The sequence below is a fragment of the Bos javanicus genome, chromosome 6 (assembly GCF_032452875.1).
Source record: "Bos javanicus breed banteng chromosome 6, ARS-OSU_banteng_1.0, whole genome shotgun sequence".
In the NCBI taxonomy this organism is placed as follows: domain Eukaryota; kingdom Metazoa; phylum Chordata; class Mammalia; order Artiodactyla; family Bovidae; genus Bos; species Bos javanicus.
The window spans coordinates 31,431,215-31,450,988 of NC_083873.1; the positions used below are offsets into that span (position 1 = coordinate 31,431,215).

The 19,774-nt window shown below is 35.3% G+C and overlaps 1 protein-coding gene across 1 annotated transcript in view; it reads right to left on the reverse strand.

The window, feature by feature from the left end:
- Window positions 1-19,774, reverse strand: part of GRID2 (glutamate ionotropic receptor delta type subunit 2) — a 1,602,175-nt gene that overhangs the window by 346,993 nt on the left and 1,235,408 nt on the right. The window contains exon 10 of the mRNA XM_061419669.1: window positions 15,119-15,316. Coding sequence (XP_061275653.1) covers window positions 15,119-15,316 — 198 coding nt within the window. The remainder of the gene's footprint in view (window positions 1-15,118; window positions 15,317-19,774) is intronic.

Consider the following 19,774-nt stretch of genomic DNA (forward strand, 5'->3'; position numbering starts at 1 on the left):
AAAGATGTTTTAAGAGCTCTGTAGTAGGGAAATGTACGTCCTTTCTAAATGAGAAAGAACTAGCTCCCAGAAACAGTTTGTCTCTATGAGAAGTGAACCTATAATGGCTGTTCTCCAAGCAATTCTGTGTGGCATTAAATGAAATATAAAATTAATAAGAGATACATTAGATGTCCTCACACTTGTATGTGGAGCATCTGCAGTCACCTTCTCCCTTGATTACAGTTGAGTCTTGTTAGGTGCTCACATGTTTGCTTGTTTTTTAATCAGGGGAATTTGACTTTTTGTAATGCTTGCCACTATAAAATTTATCAAATTATAAACAGAAAACTCAGAATCATTAAGACTTAAATAAAATCCAAAGTAACCAAATGGCAGTCAAAAAGAAACCCAGAAATATCTTTCAAGACAGGGCTCTACTTTGAAATATTCTTCCTGATATTAGTATGCAAATTTAAAACAAAGTCCTCAAATGTGGTTGCTATAATCACGAGTGACTGTTTAAAGATTTCAAATATGGCTTCAAAATTGTATAAAAGATATTTTTTCATTTCTTTTCAGTACTGAAGTTAAACTTTTTATTTAGCAGTTAAAATTCTCAGCATTGCAAAAAGTGGAGAAAGCACACTGTTGCATGGCCTACCTTCATAGACCATATAAATTACTATCTTCTTTCATTTGTAGTATATTCCTCTGTCTTTATAACTTCCAGACTAACATAGGCTATTTTATAGAATGAGCATCCTAAATAAAAATGACCAATCAATCTAAACACAATTCCCTAAGATTATGTTCATAGAATCATACAAAATTTCATGGGTAAAATGCTCTTTAAAAGTTAGAATGGTCTCGCCCAAAGCTGCAGTCTCTTATACATGGAAGTTATTTTACTCATTAATTTTATCCCTAAACCATGACCAGAGACAGATGAAAATCTTGGTAATAGATGGCATTTCAATAGCCAATGGTAGACTTTAGGATCTATATATCCTCAATTTATGAGATTTTCTCATCATAGCACCAGTCTTTATACACCTTGCCTTTGACTGATGCAGTAGTGTGTTATTTATATCCTGCTGCTGTTGCTGCTGCTAAGTCACTTCAGTTGTGTCGGACTCTGTGCGACCCCATAGACGGCCTCCCACCAGGCTCCCCCGTCCCTGGGATTCTCCTGGTAAGAGCACTGGAGTGGGTTGCCATTTCCTTCTCCAACGCATGAAACTGAAAAGTGAAAGTGAAGTCGCTCAGTCGTGTCTGACATTTAGCGACCTCATGGACTGCAGCCTACCAGGCTCCTCTGTCCATGGGATTTTCCAGGCAAGAGTACTGGAGTGGGGTGCCATTGCCTTCTCCGAATTTATATCATATAACCCACCAAATCTTTTTAGTCCTACACATATTTTACTGAATTTTTGTTTGTCCTTGCCTGCAAGTTCTCTTGAAACCTTAAAGCCATTCCTGGACAGCATCATTCCCTTTAGCAAATACTCATTCTCTATTCTTTAGCTCTGATTCAAGACTGATTATTCACCACTTATCTGTTCTTGCCATCTATTAGACCAAGTACTTAATGATTCAGGTCCTTTATCTGATTGAATTGCTCCTTAGTGTTTGCAATGTCTGCCAATTAAATATCACCTGCAAATTTAGAAAATTGCTTCTACAACCATTCACTAAGTCATTTGCATCTACATAATTTATTTCCTCTCACAGATCTCTTCTCATCCTTCTCCTTCATCAGTGTTAAAATCTTTCTTTATCAACAACAAATATTTTGGGCCTTTTTTTTTTCACCTTTACTTACATACATTCAGCTTGTGTGATTTCCCACATCTGTGATTCCACTCCAGTCTATATGTATATAAATATACTGGATTATTTTTGAACATTCACTGTTCAGACATACAAACATGCATTCTTAAGACCACATGTACTTTTTCAACTTCTTGCCTGACAATAGCTGACATATTCTGGGATATTCAATAAATCCATTAATACTTATTTAAGATAATTTAAAACTTAAAATCTTAGTTATTACCCAATTTAAAGTCTCTATGAGAACTTTTCTTCTCTTTACACATTTTATTCTGGCTCATTTTGCAAAGCTACCTTTTCTTTCCTTTTTTAATATTTATTTATTTGGCTACATCAGGTTTCAGTTGAGTTGTGCAGGATCTTTGTTTGTCATGGAGGATCTTTTGTAGTGGTTCACAAATTCTCTACTTGTGGCACATAGGCTTAGTTGCCCCGTGGCATTTGGGATCTTAATTCCCAGACCAAGGATCAAACCCACATCCCCACATTGCAAGGTGGATTCTTAGCCTCTGGACCACACAGGAAGGTCCCCAAAGCTACCTTTTCATTTCACAAGGTTCATAAGCATTGTCACGGGGTAGGTTTGTATGGAGGGAGAAGTTCTTTGGTGAGTGAAGTTTCATTGGTGGATGCTGATATTTTCAAGGCTCGTTAGTCATGGGAAGACAGAATGGAAATACATACGGATTTGTGTGTGTGTGCATGAACCATGGGACATATGTAATGATCTTCAGGCACCCAACAGAGAACCTTCTTCATCCACAAACATAGTTCCCCACCCACTGCATTCTCCTGATCCAGGGGGTGGCTTCTTCAGCTTTTGCCCTTTGTCCTAGCTAACAACCTCTGTCTTCTCCATATTGAAGGAGCCATCTCAACCCTGACTTGGTAAAGAATGGAGATGAGAGTGGCATTAACCATTGTGCTCCCCACAACTTGTACTGTGACATAGACAAACCCAACTATGGGCTTATCTTTATGCCTGAAGCCTTCCTGATGGCTCCACAACTCTGTTCTTCAGTATGGATGGGAAAGGGGGCAACTCACCACATTCTCAGGTTCTCTAAACTCTCCTCCTGAGTGAGCTCTCTCTTTCCTTCAGTGTTTTTTGTTTGTTTGTTTGTTTTTTTTTTTGTAGCAAAAGCAATAATAACTGTCTTCCTTTATCCAAGCTCAAGTACAATCACTTAGGACCTTAAATAGCCATTTTGTGCACCATCTTCATGTTAATTCAATACTCCCAATTTAGTTTTTATAATGGAGGTGAGAAAAAGGCCTATACTTCTTAAACTTTTTTGCCCTAGGCATCATTCATATGGGTTCCAGATACATTTACTTATCTTTCCTAGACAATTCCATTTGGATCTTCTTCAGCCATCCTAAAATCAAAATGTCTACAGTCAAGCTCTGTATCTCTGCTGCCCTTTTCCAATCTGGTCTCCTTCTGTATTCCCTATTTCTGTCATTGAGTGTCCGTCTGCTCATGTTCCTCTGCTAAATTTTTCATCAAGTCTCAACACCTCCTTTCTCTTCTCCTTGAATTTATCAAGTTCAAGTCAGTTTTTCTTGGAATAATGATTGCTTTCTCAAAATCACTTTTGGGACCCATTGCTATTGTTTTAGTTTAGACATCTTTAATTCCTCTCTAGATTGTTGAAAAAGACTTTTGCCTTTTCCCTTCTTCACTTGAATGCATCCTTGGCCTTAGCCTGAGCTATCTTTCTTAAACATAAATTAAATCCTACTTTTCTCTTATGTAAAAGCCTTTCATAATTTTCACTGGCTAAATGATACAGTCCAAACTCTTTAGCATGGCAAGCACACTTTTATAATTAACCCTATTGTTGCCCTCAAACTCCTACTCATCTTCAAAACCTAGCTCGATTTTCTTTTCTTATGCATAGCTTTTCAACTCCCCAGAGAGGCTGCCACTGTACCCCTGGGTTACCATGGCACCCTATATGCATTACCCTATGGCACTGATTGCACTGTGTTTTAATGATTTATTTACACATTTGTCTTCTGTGTACACTGTGAGGTCTTTGAAAGCAGGAACAATGTCTTCCATTCCTTTGCATCCGTGATGCTAGGCAAAGTGCCCAGAACATAGCATGCATTCAAAAACATGAGGGGAATGAAATGATGAATATAGGGCATTCTGCTTGGCATACAAAATAAATATAACCTCAGCTCTCTGGTCTCCAATATAGGGACTATGGAAAGAAAAGGAAAAGATCAGTCAATCTCTCTCTATATATATTAATATATATTTTTTTCCAAAGGGTCATTTGAAAAGAAGTGAAAAACGTGTACTGAGAAGACTGAGTTATCAAAAATGGGAATGGTTTGAAATCCTTATGATCAAAGCATGAGTTTAGCTGGGGTTGAAATTATAGGAAGATGAAGTGGGTGAGGACAGCCAAAGCAGATGGAAGCTGAATGCGACCTACATGGAGTGTGATAAAATGTAGGAAAATGAGACATAGTCTGCAGAAAATAACGTATACCTTTCTAAGGAGCTTTAATTTTTCTTAAGAAAAGAAGGAAAATATGAAGCCAGGTTTTTGAGAAAAAAGTGAGATTTTTCTGAGACGTTTAGAGATGCAAATGTTTTCAGTCACTCCCCAAATCCTTTTCTATGTAATCTTATTTTTGATCTTCAACTATATCCAACCAAACTCCATCTGAACCTTCTTTGAATTTGCACATCTAAAAAAAAAAAAAAACAAAAAAACCACAACCTGTGCTGAGTTGTTTCTGAGTATGATCTTCCTCACTGTCTGTGACTTGGTTTATTAAAATGCTTTTAAAACAAACTTAGACTAGAATGCCTGGGTTTGAGTCATGAATTCTCCACAACTTGGCTAAGTGATCATGGGCAAGTCACTTCCCCTCTCTGTTTCATCATCCACACTACTGGTATAATAGGAGTACCTACCTCAAAAGGTTGCTGTGAGTACGGAATGCTAATTCATGCAAAGTTTGTTCAATTGATTTGGCAATAGTAAGCTCTACATAAGTGCTAATAATTATTCTTTGGTCAATTTTAAACTATGTTCTTTTTTTTTTTTTCCATTCTCTATGGCACCTGTCTTGTCACATCAAGTATATCAGTGACTGAAATATGTGGCTCTAATTCCAATAATATTCTATTTTTTATGACAAAACACAGCATATAAAAGAGTTCCAAGTTACATAACACAGAGTTTTAGCTCTTTCCTTATAAACATACTAAAAATTCATATTTAATCTATTACCTTTTTTTTTTTATTAATTGCCTACTCTACTACATTAGACTTCCTTTTGGATTTCTATCATCTATCAGTTTCTTCTTTTCAAATTCTACTTCATATCTTTTATAGCTTTACTTATGGGGATCTAAGTATTTTCTTATGGATTTTACACTTTTAGTGTAGCAGTGAAGCAGTGAGGATAACAATGCATCATACTTTTGCAAATATTTTCCAGCCTATCATTTGTAATTTAATTTAGTTATTATTGGTTTTGACTTATTGATAATTTAAATTTTTGTATATGTGTAACTATTGATAGTTTCCATGTCACTTATTCCATTATTTTTATGTTTCTGAAAGATACCTTTTATTTTTTCTTTCTGGTATCCATCTTTTCCATGCTCTGATAACAACCTGGCTGCTTTCTTGGGGAATCAGCATTTTCCCTTGCTTCATCTGAGTACTGTCCAAAAGAGCACTGCTTCCTCCCAGCCATCTCAGTGCTAGAATTGTGTGTAAAACTGATATTTTGATGGTGAAAAAGACTCTATGTTCATACTGGGATGGAAAGGAAGATGAAGTCTAAGTCTGGACCTGCTGAAATCACTTTGCTGCTTGAGAAGGAGAGCACGCCTGAGGACTGGGACACACAATGGAAAGCAGAACTGAGATGTAGAGACAGCGCTTTCACGGCCTGAGGACATGAGCCTGGATCTCATCCCTGCATGGCTGTGAAATATTAAATTATCTTTTCACTTCAACTGGATTGCCATTTGTAACCAACAACATCTAATTAATCTAGCTGAGAAAAAACCAGAAAGGTTATTTTTAAGATAAAGAATCCCTGAATCAGTTTATAAGCAGTTGGGAAGAAAAGATGTGATGGAAACTAAAGACATAAAAGGAAAGTAAAGAAAGATGGAGAGGCAATTTAAATTTCACTCTATGCTGATTAGCCTCAGATGTATCTGATCACCCCAGAGTCCTACGGACAGACGCACGTATCAAACACTTATTTCATTTTCTGTTTGGATAACTCCAAGGGCATATCCACAGTGGTTAAGGGGTTGGGCTCTGAAGTCAAATATCTTAAGCTCTTGTCCTGGTGCTACGTGACCTCGGACAAGGTGCTTAGAATCTTATCTGTGTAATAGGAACAAAAGTTCTATTTCATAGAATTGTTAGGAGGATTTAAGGAGTCAGTACTCATAAAGCTTTGGGATCATCTGGCTATTTTACAGTGTTAGTTACTATTACTCTTTCCAAAATGTTACTCTTGATCCCACACTCCCCACCCTCTGCCAAGTATTTCCTTCCTTAGTTTTCCCTATGCCAGTAAATGGTCCAGTCTCAATTCAATTGTACTGAGTGGTTGTGACCAAATATAACAAGCTGTATAGTCAATGGACAACAAGCTTAAAGTGATAGGAACAAAAGCCCAAAGTTTAACCTGGCAATAAAGATAGAAACTTCTTTTAAATAAGGCCAAACTTAGCAGGCTTTGGGAGGTTGGTTGACTTTATTAATGAACCATGAGATGTCATTGAACAATTTCACAGAAGTGTTATTATCTAATGTATGTCTTAAAATGTCCCTTGACTGCTATTCATTCTTTTTTGTCACATCTTTCTAGATACTAACTTTCGGCAGTAAAGCAAATGCACAAAATAGTTGCCCTGAATAAGGTTTTACATTTTAGTAGTGGAAGATAGATGAACAAGAAGATATAGTAAGATGGTGGTATGTGTTAGAACAAGAACACAAGACAAGGGAGTAGATGGTAGTTTACAGGGTGGCTACGGAAGGTCTCTCTAGTAACTTTTTAGCAGAGACTGGGAAAATGAGGTGGAGAGAAAGATACCCGGGGAAGAGTAATCTAGGAAGACAGGACAGAAGTACAAAAAGTCAAGTTCAGCAAGTGTGAGGAAGAGCGAGGAAGTCTGTGGGCCTGGAGTGTGGTGAGGGAGGAAGAGATGGGATTTCAAAGAAAGTTCGCTGGGCAGAGTATGCAGATAATTTTAAGGACAGTTTTTACTCTTGGGATTAAAAGGCTATCAAATGGCTTTCAGCAGAGGAGTGACTAGATCACTCTGGCTGCTGTGTTCAAAATATACTGAGGGCAGTTAAGAGTGGAAAGAGGTGGGAAAACAGGAAGAAATGAAGCCTTTTACTGCTGCTGTAGCTAAAAAGATAAGAAATAAAGCTTTTGAGTAAGAAGATATCATTGACTTTGCTCTTTCTCTTTGCTCTTTCCTATATAGTCTATCAGCAAATTCTACCAGTCCACATTCAAAACGTATGTTGAACTTACAATATATATATATATATATATATATATATATATATATATATATATTTTTTTTTAACCATGAAACCTGATGAAGATTTTACCCATCTATCGGAGTCAGCAGATAAGATGAAACCTGTTTGTCTTCCCTGCAAAGAATTCCTGAATTCATTTGCTAATATTCACAATAGTTTTATCTTGCCGATGGGGAGACTGCAATTCAAAGAGGTTAAAAACTCTCTGAGGCTTACAAGGCTGGTAACTGTGTTCCCAGTGTTCACAACTAATGTCTGTTCCAATCCAATTCCAAAGTCTGTGTTGCCACTAAGGATTAGAGAAGAGGTAGAAGGATGTTGAGGTTAAAGAGCAAGAAAACAAGGACTCACACTAGGTTCACATAGTCTTTGAGTAAACCATGAGCTTTAACAACTAGAAATGAGAAGTGTCAATAATGAAAAGTAGGACTAGGAGGAGAGACTTGAAAAGTATGGAAAATGTTTGAAACAGCCACTGTGGAGACTGAAATAAAAAAAAAATCAATATCTAATAAATTAAAGGACAATGGAGAATCAGTGAAGGCTCTGTTGATGACATTAGCTAGTATGACACTGAAGTGAATTCAGTCCGCCAAGTTCATGGCCTTTGATAGCAGTAGCCACATGCAGGGTAGAGAGATTGGGATGAACACAGGAAGAGTACAGAAAAAGATGGAGAGCTGTGGATGACTTGAGCAGAAATATATGCTTATTTTGAGTTTCAACAGAGTGAGAATTCACTTCTATCACTTTCATGATATACTAGAGGCCAAGAAATTTTGCCCATTTTTTTAGACATGCAGGGACCTGATTTCTGTTCTTCATTAGTGAGATTAATGCTACTTTCCTTTTGTTTTGCCAGTTACATGTGTGCTTCTGAGGGGGACTTCTCTTATCATCTCTACCAGACAGACTTCACAATATTTTCTTCTCATGCAACTTTCTAACAAATTTCAGTATCAACATAGATGCCCCTTACAATAATCATTTTTTTAAAAATATTATTTTTGCAGAAAAATTGAGCATAAAATACAAAAAGTTCCTATATATCTTTCTCTGGTCTGCCACTCCTCCATTCCCCAATACAATTTTTCTTAACATCTTTCATCAGTATGGTACATTTGTAGCAATTGACGAACCTACTGATACATTATTATTAACTAAAATCTACAGTTTATATCAGGGTTCGCTCTTTTATGGGCTGTGATAAATGCATGGTGTCATGCACGCACCATTACAGTACCATATAGAATCGTTTCACGGCCTAAAGATACCCTGTGCTTCACCCATTTGTCTCTCCCTATCTTGCCCAGTTGGGGGCCATTTTAAACTCCAACTCCTTTTGTCTCCTATAATATTTCTACTGTGACCCACAAAGTCAGCTTCTGTTAATACATTCCATCCCTAGAACTTCTATATTTCAGTCTCTGGTAACCTCTTTCCATTCTACTACTTCTTTTTATGTCTTCACTTAGACTTTACGTGTTTTTCAACCTCATATTCATATTCTGATTCCTTTTCCCAAAATTTTATCCAGTTCCATCACCAAAGTCATGACCATACATCCTTGAAGATTTTAAATTTTCTTTTATCTCACTAAATTTCCTTGCCGAGTTCATCCAGTATATCTCAACCTTGATTATGCACGTTTTCATCTTCACTGCTTGGGCAGCATCGTTTTGGCAATTCCAGCCCTGGTTGAGGGGTACCTCTTTGGGAGACACATAATCGACTGGAGCATTACCAGCTCCTGATACTTGCATGTTACATCTTCTCTTTTGTGTTTTCATTCCTTCCCATGACTTTGTGATCAATCCCTGTGATTAAATCTCTCCTCTTTGAAATTCCAAGAGTGGTTTTTATTTTCCTGACTTATATGAGTTGTGTTGTAAATGCTGATAATGTAAAATAAAGTGGTCAAGATCATTCTTTAAAATGTACCCATTAGAATCTAAATATTATAGCGATTTGAACCCCACTTTTCTCAAACAGATGGGGATATTTATATCATGTCATCTTTGAGCTATGTTTATATTCCACATGACCTTCACAACATTTTTATCCAAATATAAAAAAAAGGCATGCTTGAAAGTCTTTTTTTGCTTACCAAATTATACCTTTGTACAAAAAGTATATATTCAAATTCAATCTCTGTTGAACAACCTGTGACCATAATGTTTCAGGTGTAAAATATTTCTTCTGGATTGAGTCATCATTACCTTAGTACACAATATATTGATTCATTAGAGTTTAAAAATGCTACGCAAAAAAAAAAAAAAACTAAAAACTACAATACACAGCTGTCTAACTCATAGTCCTCCTTCATTGTTTTCTTAATTTTTTGTACTTCCATCCTAAACTTGATATACTTGCTATTTTCTATAGTATCAAGGTCTCTGTGTTCTTCTCATTTTTGTTCTTTTACACCAGAGAAAATAATTTATCAGCCACATTAACTCACTCATAACAATTTCTCCTATACTGAACAGAACATATCTCTAATTTATCTATTTCACATTGAAACATCTTTTGGCCAGATCTGTGTTCTCATAAATTTTAACAGCGTATTAATTGCAGAAAGTTATAAAAGTAGTGATGCAGATAAGGAATGGAGGAGATTTTGCTACACTGTCAGTTTTTAAATCAATTCTATATGTTCAGTTCAGTTCAGTCGCTCAGTCGTGTCTGACTCTTTGTGACCCCATGAACCGCAGCATGCCAGGCCTCCCTGTTCGTCACCAACTCCCGGAGTTCACACAAACCCATGTCCATTGAGTCGGTGATGCCATTCAGCCATCTCATACTCTGTCGTCCCCTTCTCCTCCTGCCCTCAATCCCTCCCAGCATCAGGATCTTTTCCAATGAGTCAACTCTTTGTATGAGGTGGCCAAAGTATTGGAGTTTCAGCTTCAACATCAGTCCTTCCAATGAACACCCAGGACTGATCTCCTTTAGGATGGACTGGTTGGATCTCCTTGCAGTCCAAGGAACTCTCAAGAGTCTTCTCCAACATCACAATTCAAAAGCATCAATTCTTCGGCACTCAGCTTTCTTTATAGTTCAATCCCTTGGTCTCTCTGGTGGTATTTTCCAGTTTAAGAATTATGTACATACATGATTCTTGACATCCAGTTATAGTGGAAAATCCCTTTAATATGAGGTCATCCCAACCTGATGTCTCAGTGCCAGCCTTGGAAATCACTGTTGAACAATCATATGAACTCAGAAATTTCCCATGTTCCCTCTCTGGATCATTTTAAATGTATTTTTCCATAACCATCATGACAAAGACTCTAGAAAACATTCTTTTAATTGTGGTTTCCCCTTAGGAAGGCAGACAACCTTATTAATTTCATAAGTCTTATGTCATGTATAGAGGTATTCAATGGCAGTATTTACTGTTACTTAAAGCATACTTAGATCCATGAAAAATGTCTACACTAGTAAAAATATATATAGCAATAATAAGCTCATTTTTCTGGAGCTCGGTCATACATTACTATGCCAATTCAATAGTGATATTTTCCTCTACCGGGGTAAATAAACCTGATAAAATTTTAATATGATGTGTGTATAAGCCAGATAAAATTTTAATATGATGAGTCTTGAATAATCTAAATTACTTTATGATATTTTGACTGCATGACTATTTGTATATTTGAATTGACATTTTTGAGGTGCTTAAAATTAGAGCATACTTCTCTATTGGTAACAGAAGACAGTTAAAGAGAATGCTGTGAACCCTCAGTATAACATTACCACAGTCATCCTGTGATGCTGGCTGTCCTCTGCTCATGAAAATATTCTCTTCCTCTACCACCCTCTCGTAGTTTTCTTCCCATCTCGACACCTGTTTCAGCAAACTCTTACGTAGGCGTCTCCTCTTTCACTTGCTTGATAAGTACTTCTTAAAGCCTAGTCAGAATGGCTAAATATCTTTTTGAAGAAAGTAAAAATCTAATTGTAGTAAATAGTGTTCGTTGCTCAGCTGTGTCTGACTCTTTGCGACCCCATGGACTGTAGCCCACCAGGCTCCCCTGTCCATGGGATTCTCCAGGCAAGAATACTGGAGTGGGTTGCCATTTCCTCCTCCAGGGGATCTTCCTGACCCAGGGATTGAACCCAGGTCTCCGGCATTGCAGGCAGTTTCTTTACCCTCTGAGCCACCTGGGAGGCCCAAGCTTGGCGGGGGGAAGGGTCTAAGTAAAAGTACACAGTAACAGCATGGATCACAAGTCCCTTGAAAGTCTGTGATCTGACGGATTAGGTTAGTAGTTCTAATTGCAGTAAGTAAATACATTTATAGTTTTTCCAGCTAAAAAATCACACATTTGTCAGTCAGCTTTTTTAAACCTGAATTTTTGCTTTGTGAAAGGACCCTGCTGATCTCTACATTATCATATAATAATATGCTCTTACATGCAAATAAAAACAAATTATTATGAAGAACATCTGATGCGAAGAACTGACTCATTGGAAAAGACCCTGATGCTGGGAAAGATGGAAAGCGGGAGGAGAAGGGGACAACAGAGAATGAGATGGTTGGATGGCATCACTAACTCGATGGGCATGAGTTTGAGCAAACTCTGGGAGCTAGTGATGGACAGGGAAGCCTGGCATGCTGCAGTCCATGGGGTCGCAGAGAGTTGGACATGACTGAGCGACTGAATTGATGAAGAACATCATACTATTGCTGTGTGTGATTCTTATGTAATCAAGTCTTAAAATGATTTTAAAAGGTTATAGTTGGATGAGATATTCCCACTAAAATACTTGTACTCCTCACTTCATAGGTGAGGAGGTAAGTCTCAAAAATTTAACTAACTGGAGCAAGCACACAACAAAATTAAAAACAGCAGCAACATCAGACTAATTTTAATGCTTATTACTTTTAACTAGCATTTATTAATAGTAAGTGAAGTTTACTATTACTTGTCCACTAAGATAACTCTTACAGATTTTTATCTACTATATCTACAGAAAAAACTTGTATAATGTTTCTTCCTTTTCCTTATATTTATTTTAATATAATTGTTTATTTGGGTTCAGTTCAGGCAGGACTTCTCAGAAATACAAAGATAGGATGCTTGTTTTGTGTTTATAGTAAGGAACATAAGGTAAAGAGTCATAGATTTAATAAGAGGGTGAGGAGTGATGATTCCTGTTTTCCTATTAAAATACTTATATTAACCTTTTGCAAATAAAATTGCATATGTAAAGCATTTATTAAATAAACTGATACTATTTTTCAAGATTTAAAGAATATGAAAAACAGCTTTATTATTTTTCCTATCACTGTCTTCAACATCTCTTATTTTTTTCTCTTCTGCATCCCTTGGAAACAACTTAGATCCTTTCGTTTTCAGAATACTTTTATAAATAACTCCAGTTCTGGCAATAAGGGAATATTTTTTAATTGGGTTAACCCAACAAAGAATAATGATAAATTTTTAAAAACCCACAAATTGAATAGATTGTGTAACAGTCAAAAACAGGCATAAACTGTAGGCTCTTCAACCCTTTAAAGACAGTAACTGCTTTGAGTGAGTTCCTTTTTTCTATAGCTCATTCACTGAGAACACACCTCAGTTAGGCAATAGAATGTAGCTAGAGCTCAAGCAGAAAGTCAGAACCTTATTAGCTTGATGTGTTAGAGGGTGGTGTTTGAGGTATCCAGGCTGTCCAGAAATCAAAAGGGACTCACATAAAGGAGGGAGCCACAGAGAAAGAAGCCCCATAATCTATGTATAAGCTTCCCTCAAATCATTGGTTGACTCCTAACCAACACAAGCATAAGAATAATTCTAGCTATCTAGAATAAAAAAGTTACTGAATGAACTTAATGGAAATTGGAGATGGCAAAGAAAGAATCAATAACCTGAAAGTACATCAAGATATATTAACTCATCTAAAGTTCAGAGAGTAAAATATCATAATAAAATAAATAAGACCTCAGGGATGACCACCCCTACACTATAAAAAAGGAGCAAATTACAAATGATGGCTAACTTCTGATTAGAAACAACATTTGGCAAAAGACAATAGAATGATATATTTAAAGTCATGAACATTTAAAAAAATATGTATGGTAATGAATGTTAACTAGACTTATTGTGGTAATCATTTTGCAATATATCCATATATAAAATTACTATGTCATAAACTTGGAAGTATTTATATTATGTTGTAAACATTGATACATAACTACATCATGTATGTATGTTAACCAGGTTATGTATCAATGTTATTGTGAAATAATAATGAAAACATTTATTATTGTATGAAATATTATTGAATGATAATTTTACTTATTGTTTTTGAAATAAAAAGTTACTCTTGCTTTAAAATCACCAGCCTTGATTTTAGGAATAATAATATTTTACCTACAATATTCTTCTCAGACAATAAAAAGTATAAAGAAAAAGATACTTTGATTATAAGTGACTGTGTTCTGAGACTCAGTGCTCTTGTCAAACGTAAATCAAAATTAGCAGTGCCACTATTTGAAATATTTGAAAACACTAAGACAAACAGTACCTACCAAAAATAACCCTATCAACTCAGAATTTGTTATATGCTAAAAATATTATTCAAAAATGAGGGTAAACAAAGAAATTTTAAGGTAAGCTAATGTAAAGAGTATATGCCAGGACTGGACTTTAAGACATTCTAAAGGGAATTTCTTCAGGTTGAAGTAAGTGATACCAATTAGAAGCTCAGATGTATAGAAAGGAATAAAATGTCCCAGAAATAGTAGAAAAATAGTTAAAACATTAGACACTGTCTCCCTTCCCTTTATACCTTTGAAAGTCAATTGATTAAATAAAAAAGTATAAAGTTTTACTTTGGAGTTCATCAAATATAAATATATAACCACAATAACACAAAGGCTATGGTGAATATAAATGTAATTATATTGCTATACATTTATTACTTTTTAAATGAGAAGTGATATGATTTTAATCTACATAAAGTGTGATAAGTTAAGAATGCACATTACTGTCCTAGACTAACCACAGGCAAACAAACAAACAAAAACCAAATAAATACAAATAAGAAGCTAACAGGGAAATAAAATCAAGCACCCAAAAAATCAGCTAACCCAGAGGAAGGCCAGAAATGAAGGAACAGAGGGAAAAATGAGATACACAGAAATCAAATAGTAATTTATAGACCTAAATATGACTATTCAACTCATTAGGAAAGCATAATATTTACAAATGTGGTGCACTTAATAATAAAGCTTCCAAAAAGGAAGGAAAAACTGACAGGAACAGGGATATAGTAATGGGGAAATTTAAAACACTTCTCTGAGAATTGCAAGAACAAGGAGAAAAATATAAGTAACAGTAGCTTTACCTTATTTAGATCCAAAAATGAAATGATCAGTTCCTAAGTGGTCAGAATCTTATTTATTTCTTGAACTTGTGTTTTAAAAGAACACATTGACATAAATTGTGTTTGGAAAAGGCACTGTGACTTCATCATGTACCAAACAGTGATAATATGTTTGAAGTATAACTTTGGTAAAGGTAAATCCTTGCTCTAAATATTTTTTAGGACATATTTTGAAATTTAGGTTTGTATTGTCATCAATTTTTCTTTCCACAAAGTTCATGAAATAGTATAGGCTGAGACTTGCATTCACCACCACCACCCAAGGCCTTGCCTTACACTTATTTTAAATAAAATTAACTTCCAAGGGTTATAGTCAACTTTAGATGTGTGATAAACAAACAAACGCTTACCTTAAACACTAGTTCTCCTACCAAGCCATTCCATGTTCCATCTTCCTGTGGGCTTCCATACTTGTGATCCGGTGCAACATAAATTTCATAGTTAAAACCCAGGTAGTTGGATAAGGCATCCAGAACATCGATGGAGAAGCCTTGGTATTTTTTCGGCTTACCCAGGACATTTTCAGACACCATTACAAAAGGTTCTTCCTACATGAAATTAAAAGAAATCGTTGGTGTCAATCTATACTGCTCCTTTAAAGCAAAGATTAATTCTTCAAAGAATGCAGCTTACAGTTTAAAATTGATTTTGTACTGTGAAAGAATAACTTTGAAATAAAACTTATGTGTTATTAATGCATCATTTTACCAAACTGTTTAATCACCCAGTTTCTTGTCATCTCTCATTTAATTATTATCATATCAAAAAATTAGATGCAAGTGATTACAAAACTTCAGGAACCATAAATTCATTTCTCTTGCCACTTCAGGATAAACCTAAGATTCATCAAAAATATAATCATATTTAGGAAATCATGAATTTATTGTTTCTGTCCCTGGGTAGTTATTTTCTATATTTGTCAAAATACATAAAAATATTTTAAGAGATATAAGAGACACAAATTGTTTTGAAAAGATACAAAAATTCTAAGAACTTACAATTTAGCTAAAATTTATAATATCACATTTACTGGGAGTTATTTGCTAAGTAATTTTGAAACTTGGATATAAACACACATTTCATTGCAAAAGTAGTTTCTCCACTACTGTTATGAGAAATTCACTTACCTTTTTGGTAATCTGTGTAATTTAGTAAATTTAGCAAATTGGTTTCCATTTCAACCTCTTTCATCTTTTTGCATTGTTGTGCTGTTACAGTTAACAAATGGTCCCCTTTCACTTTTTAGAGCACCTAGTGTTATAAGCACTAAATTGGTCTGACATGCTGGCAGACTACAGAAAATTAGATAATGTATTTCTTAATTTCCTAAACTTGTTCAGAAAACTTTCAGCAACAGTAATATTTACAGATAACCATCCACAGTGTATATATCTACCTAGTCCTGTGGGCAGGTTATCATCTATCCTCCGTCTAAGCCAGAATACCTAAGGATTGTAACATTAAGGACTTACAAAATAGCCTTTATTGAGTTATAAAATAATATTTGGCTTTTGGCTCTTACTCAAAGACACTAAGTCAGTGCCTTATAAAATCAGCTGCATCTATGATAGGAATATTGTTCACCATAACATTCTGCTGCTGCTGCTGCTAAGTCGCTTCAGTCATGTCTGACTCTGTGCAACCCCATAGATGGCAGTCCACCAGGCTCCCCATTCCCTGGGATTCTCCAGGCAAGAACACTGGAGTGGGTTGCCATTTCCTTCTCCAGTGCATGAAAGTGAAAAGTGAAAGTGAAGTCGCTCAGTCATGTCTGACTCTTAGCGACCCCATGGACTGCAGCCTACCAGGCTCCTCCGTCCATGGGATTTTCCAGGCAAGAGTGCTGGAGTGGGGTGACATTGCCTTCTCCGACCATAACATTCAGTTCTCCATAAACATTACCATGAGATAAGTTTTTATATTGTCCAGAGACAATAGAGCTTAATTTTGCTTCAGTAATGCCTTTTTTAAAATAATGAAAATAAAGTAAATAATTATTTAGATATCCTATTTCACTTTAGATACCCAGGAGACCACGATGCTCATCTACAACTATGTTGACATTGTGGTATTTGTAATTTTCAAAAAATCTTGATTTTCCAAATTGCTGATACTTTTTTATTTAAAAAATGGTCTTGTTTAACTGTTTATAACTTATCTTAGTGCAAAATAAATCAGTAAATGAACAGTTAGATGAAGGAGATGACTGCTATTTGTTCCCCAGTAGTGGGAACAATTAATTGCTCTTCATTAATTATACATATCTATTTTCAAATCAGCAGTTGAGAATATAGACAATCCACAATCTCCCTTTAGGCAGAGTGAGACCATGTGACCAGTTCTAAGAAGTGTGATGTAACCAGGGTGCTTTGTGCAACTGTTTTTGTGTCCTTTCTACTTCTTCTAGCTGGCATGAACACATAACAGCTGGAAGTTCTGGTCACTATCTTAGCTCACACATAATAGAGAAATAATACAGAAGTGTATGTCCTTGACATTTGAAACGCTATAGAAGGCTCACACTAACTCTCTACTGTTCTAAAACGTAAAAAAAAAAAAAAAAAAGGAAAGAAAACCTCAATTTCTTATTGTTGTTAAGCTCAAGATATTTTTTTCGGTTTTTACCAGTATTTGATCCTAATGAACAAAGACAGACTGATATATATCAATAGGTTGGAAACTTTGAGAATGAACGAAAATTTTTAACAATTCTGACTTGTTTAATCTAAATGATATCAACTAAATAAAAAGTAAAAATTCAACACATCCTTTAATACTATGCATAAAATACAGAACATTTTCTTGATTCCAAATTAAAACTTCCATCTAATATAGCAGAGTTTATCACTGTTAATTATATAACCTAGTTAATGATGATACATGGCACAATGCATCTGTGACCTGAAGTCACAAAGTTGTTTAGAATAGGTCAAAGAAATTCCAAAATAAAGATCATATTTAGAGAGCATGAAAATAAGATCAGGAAATTCCAGAATTAATTGGGCATTGATTATTTATATTATGCTGTGCATGCTGGCAACAGAGAGCATGTACTTATTTCCTTATACACATCTCATTCATTGCTATATTTTGAACATCTATCCATCGACAAACTAATGGAAAGGTGCTTCATAAAAGATCTTATTGGTCCTCTACTAATAATTTTGACCATATACATTCTTTATTTATTCATGGACTTAAAATCTAACAAATCTCTTAGGTTCAGCAGCAATTTAATCACCAGGAAATGGAAAACCAGTCTTTAGGGTGACATTTGGAAAATTAAGAGGACTAATAATAACGCAAAGCTAACTGCTCTATGTGGCAAAAATAATACCCCAATGTATGCTTTCGTATGAAATAGTGATTCTTTTCAATTCTATTAACATATCTTTAGAACAACTGTTTAATTGCTAAGTTGTGTCATATTTGCTTAGTATGCTGAATTTACCCCTAGAAAATATTTTTAATTGCAACATTATAAGTAAATCCCTAGGCAAATGGATCCCTTTCAGAAGTTTGTCGTCAAAGTCTGTTCCTAGCAACATCAGCTACAAATGATTAAAGATACAGAATAAAAATGATTATACTAAGGGTTTTTTAAAGAGAGCTGATGAATTATTGATGAACACGCTTTTTAATTTTACATCCTAAATAAACTTTATTACATTTTATCACTGTCCTCTAGATCAGTGTTCTTAAGCTTTGTTTTTAAGCTCTATTACACATTTGGATTGTTATGCATAAATCCTACCTCAGACCAGTTGTGTTTTATGAGGACAATCAGCCAATATAGTGGACAAGTAAACATAGCAACAGAAATTCGACTGAAACTCTGGGACTGATAATAGAAAAGATACTTACTCCTTCTCTATGGCAATACTGAGCTTGGTTTAATCACTTTTATCTATGTACCTGTTTCCAAAATTTATTCACTCATTGACTCATCCATTTAACATGCATTAAGCAGTTATTGCATCAAATTACTACACTCAATATAGTGAGAGATATTGGTAAAAAGTCATGGACACCATCTTCAAAACAATTGTAACCTAGTATTGGAAAAGCTATGTCCTCAAAAAACATAAAGTAAAACTTGAGTATCACATACCATGACTGGCATGAACAGAAGACCAGAGCAATACAAAGGAAATTGTAAAAATAATGGAAATAGGGAGTTCTACAGTGGTCCAGTGGGCTCCACACTCCCAATGCAGGGGCTAAGGCTGGATCCCTGGTGAGGGAACTAGATTGTGCATGCCACAACTAAAGGTTTAAGATTCTACTTGACCCAACCAAGACTTGGCCTTGCCAAATAGATATTAACAAAAAAGCAAAATCACTATGCTGGGGGTTGTAGGCATGCACTATTTTTAACAGATAAGAAAAATTAGAAACAAAAGTTTCAACTCAAAAGCACACAATAAATTACAGAAGACAAAGGCATTGTCATAGCTCATCTTACTTCAACTTTATCTCTTTGGACCTCAAAATTTTAAAAGAGTAGATTAAAATATAAGATACCATAATTTGTTTCATATTTTAAAGCAAGTTAAGTTGGTGTGAGACTGATAGACTCCAGATTCCTGACAGAAAAAAAAAAAAAAAAATCCTCTGGGAAGAAAGTATTTTCATTTTAGGTCTTACATCGTCCTTTCAAACAGTTGGTTGAATATTCTGTCCAAAGCAAAAGTTAAAGATACTATGTAAAGTGTTAGTCACTCAGTCATTTCTGACTTCTGTGAGCCCATGGACTGAGGCCTGCCAGGCTCCTCTGTCCATGGAATTCTCCAGGCAAGAATACTGGGGTGGGTTGGCCATTCCTTTCTCCAATTATGTAAAAGGAAATTATATTTCATATATAGAAGCAGCAGAAATAATATATAACAGAAACGGATCTTTTCAAGAAGGTAAATGCTGAAATTTTCAAATGCATATTATAAAAATGTGTTTACTATTTTGAAAGAAATAGGAGAAAACTCTTTTGGCAGGAAATATAAAACTAA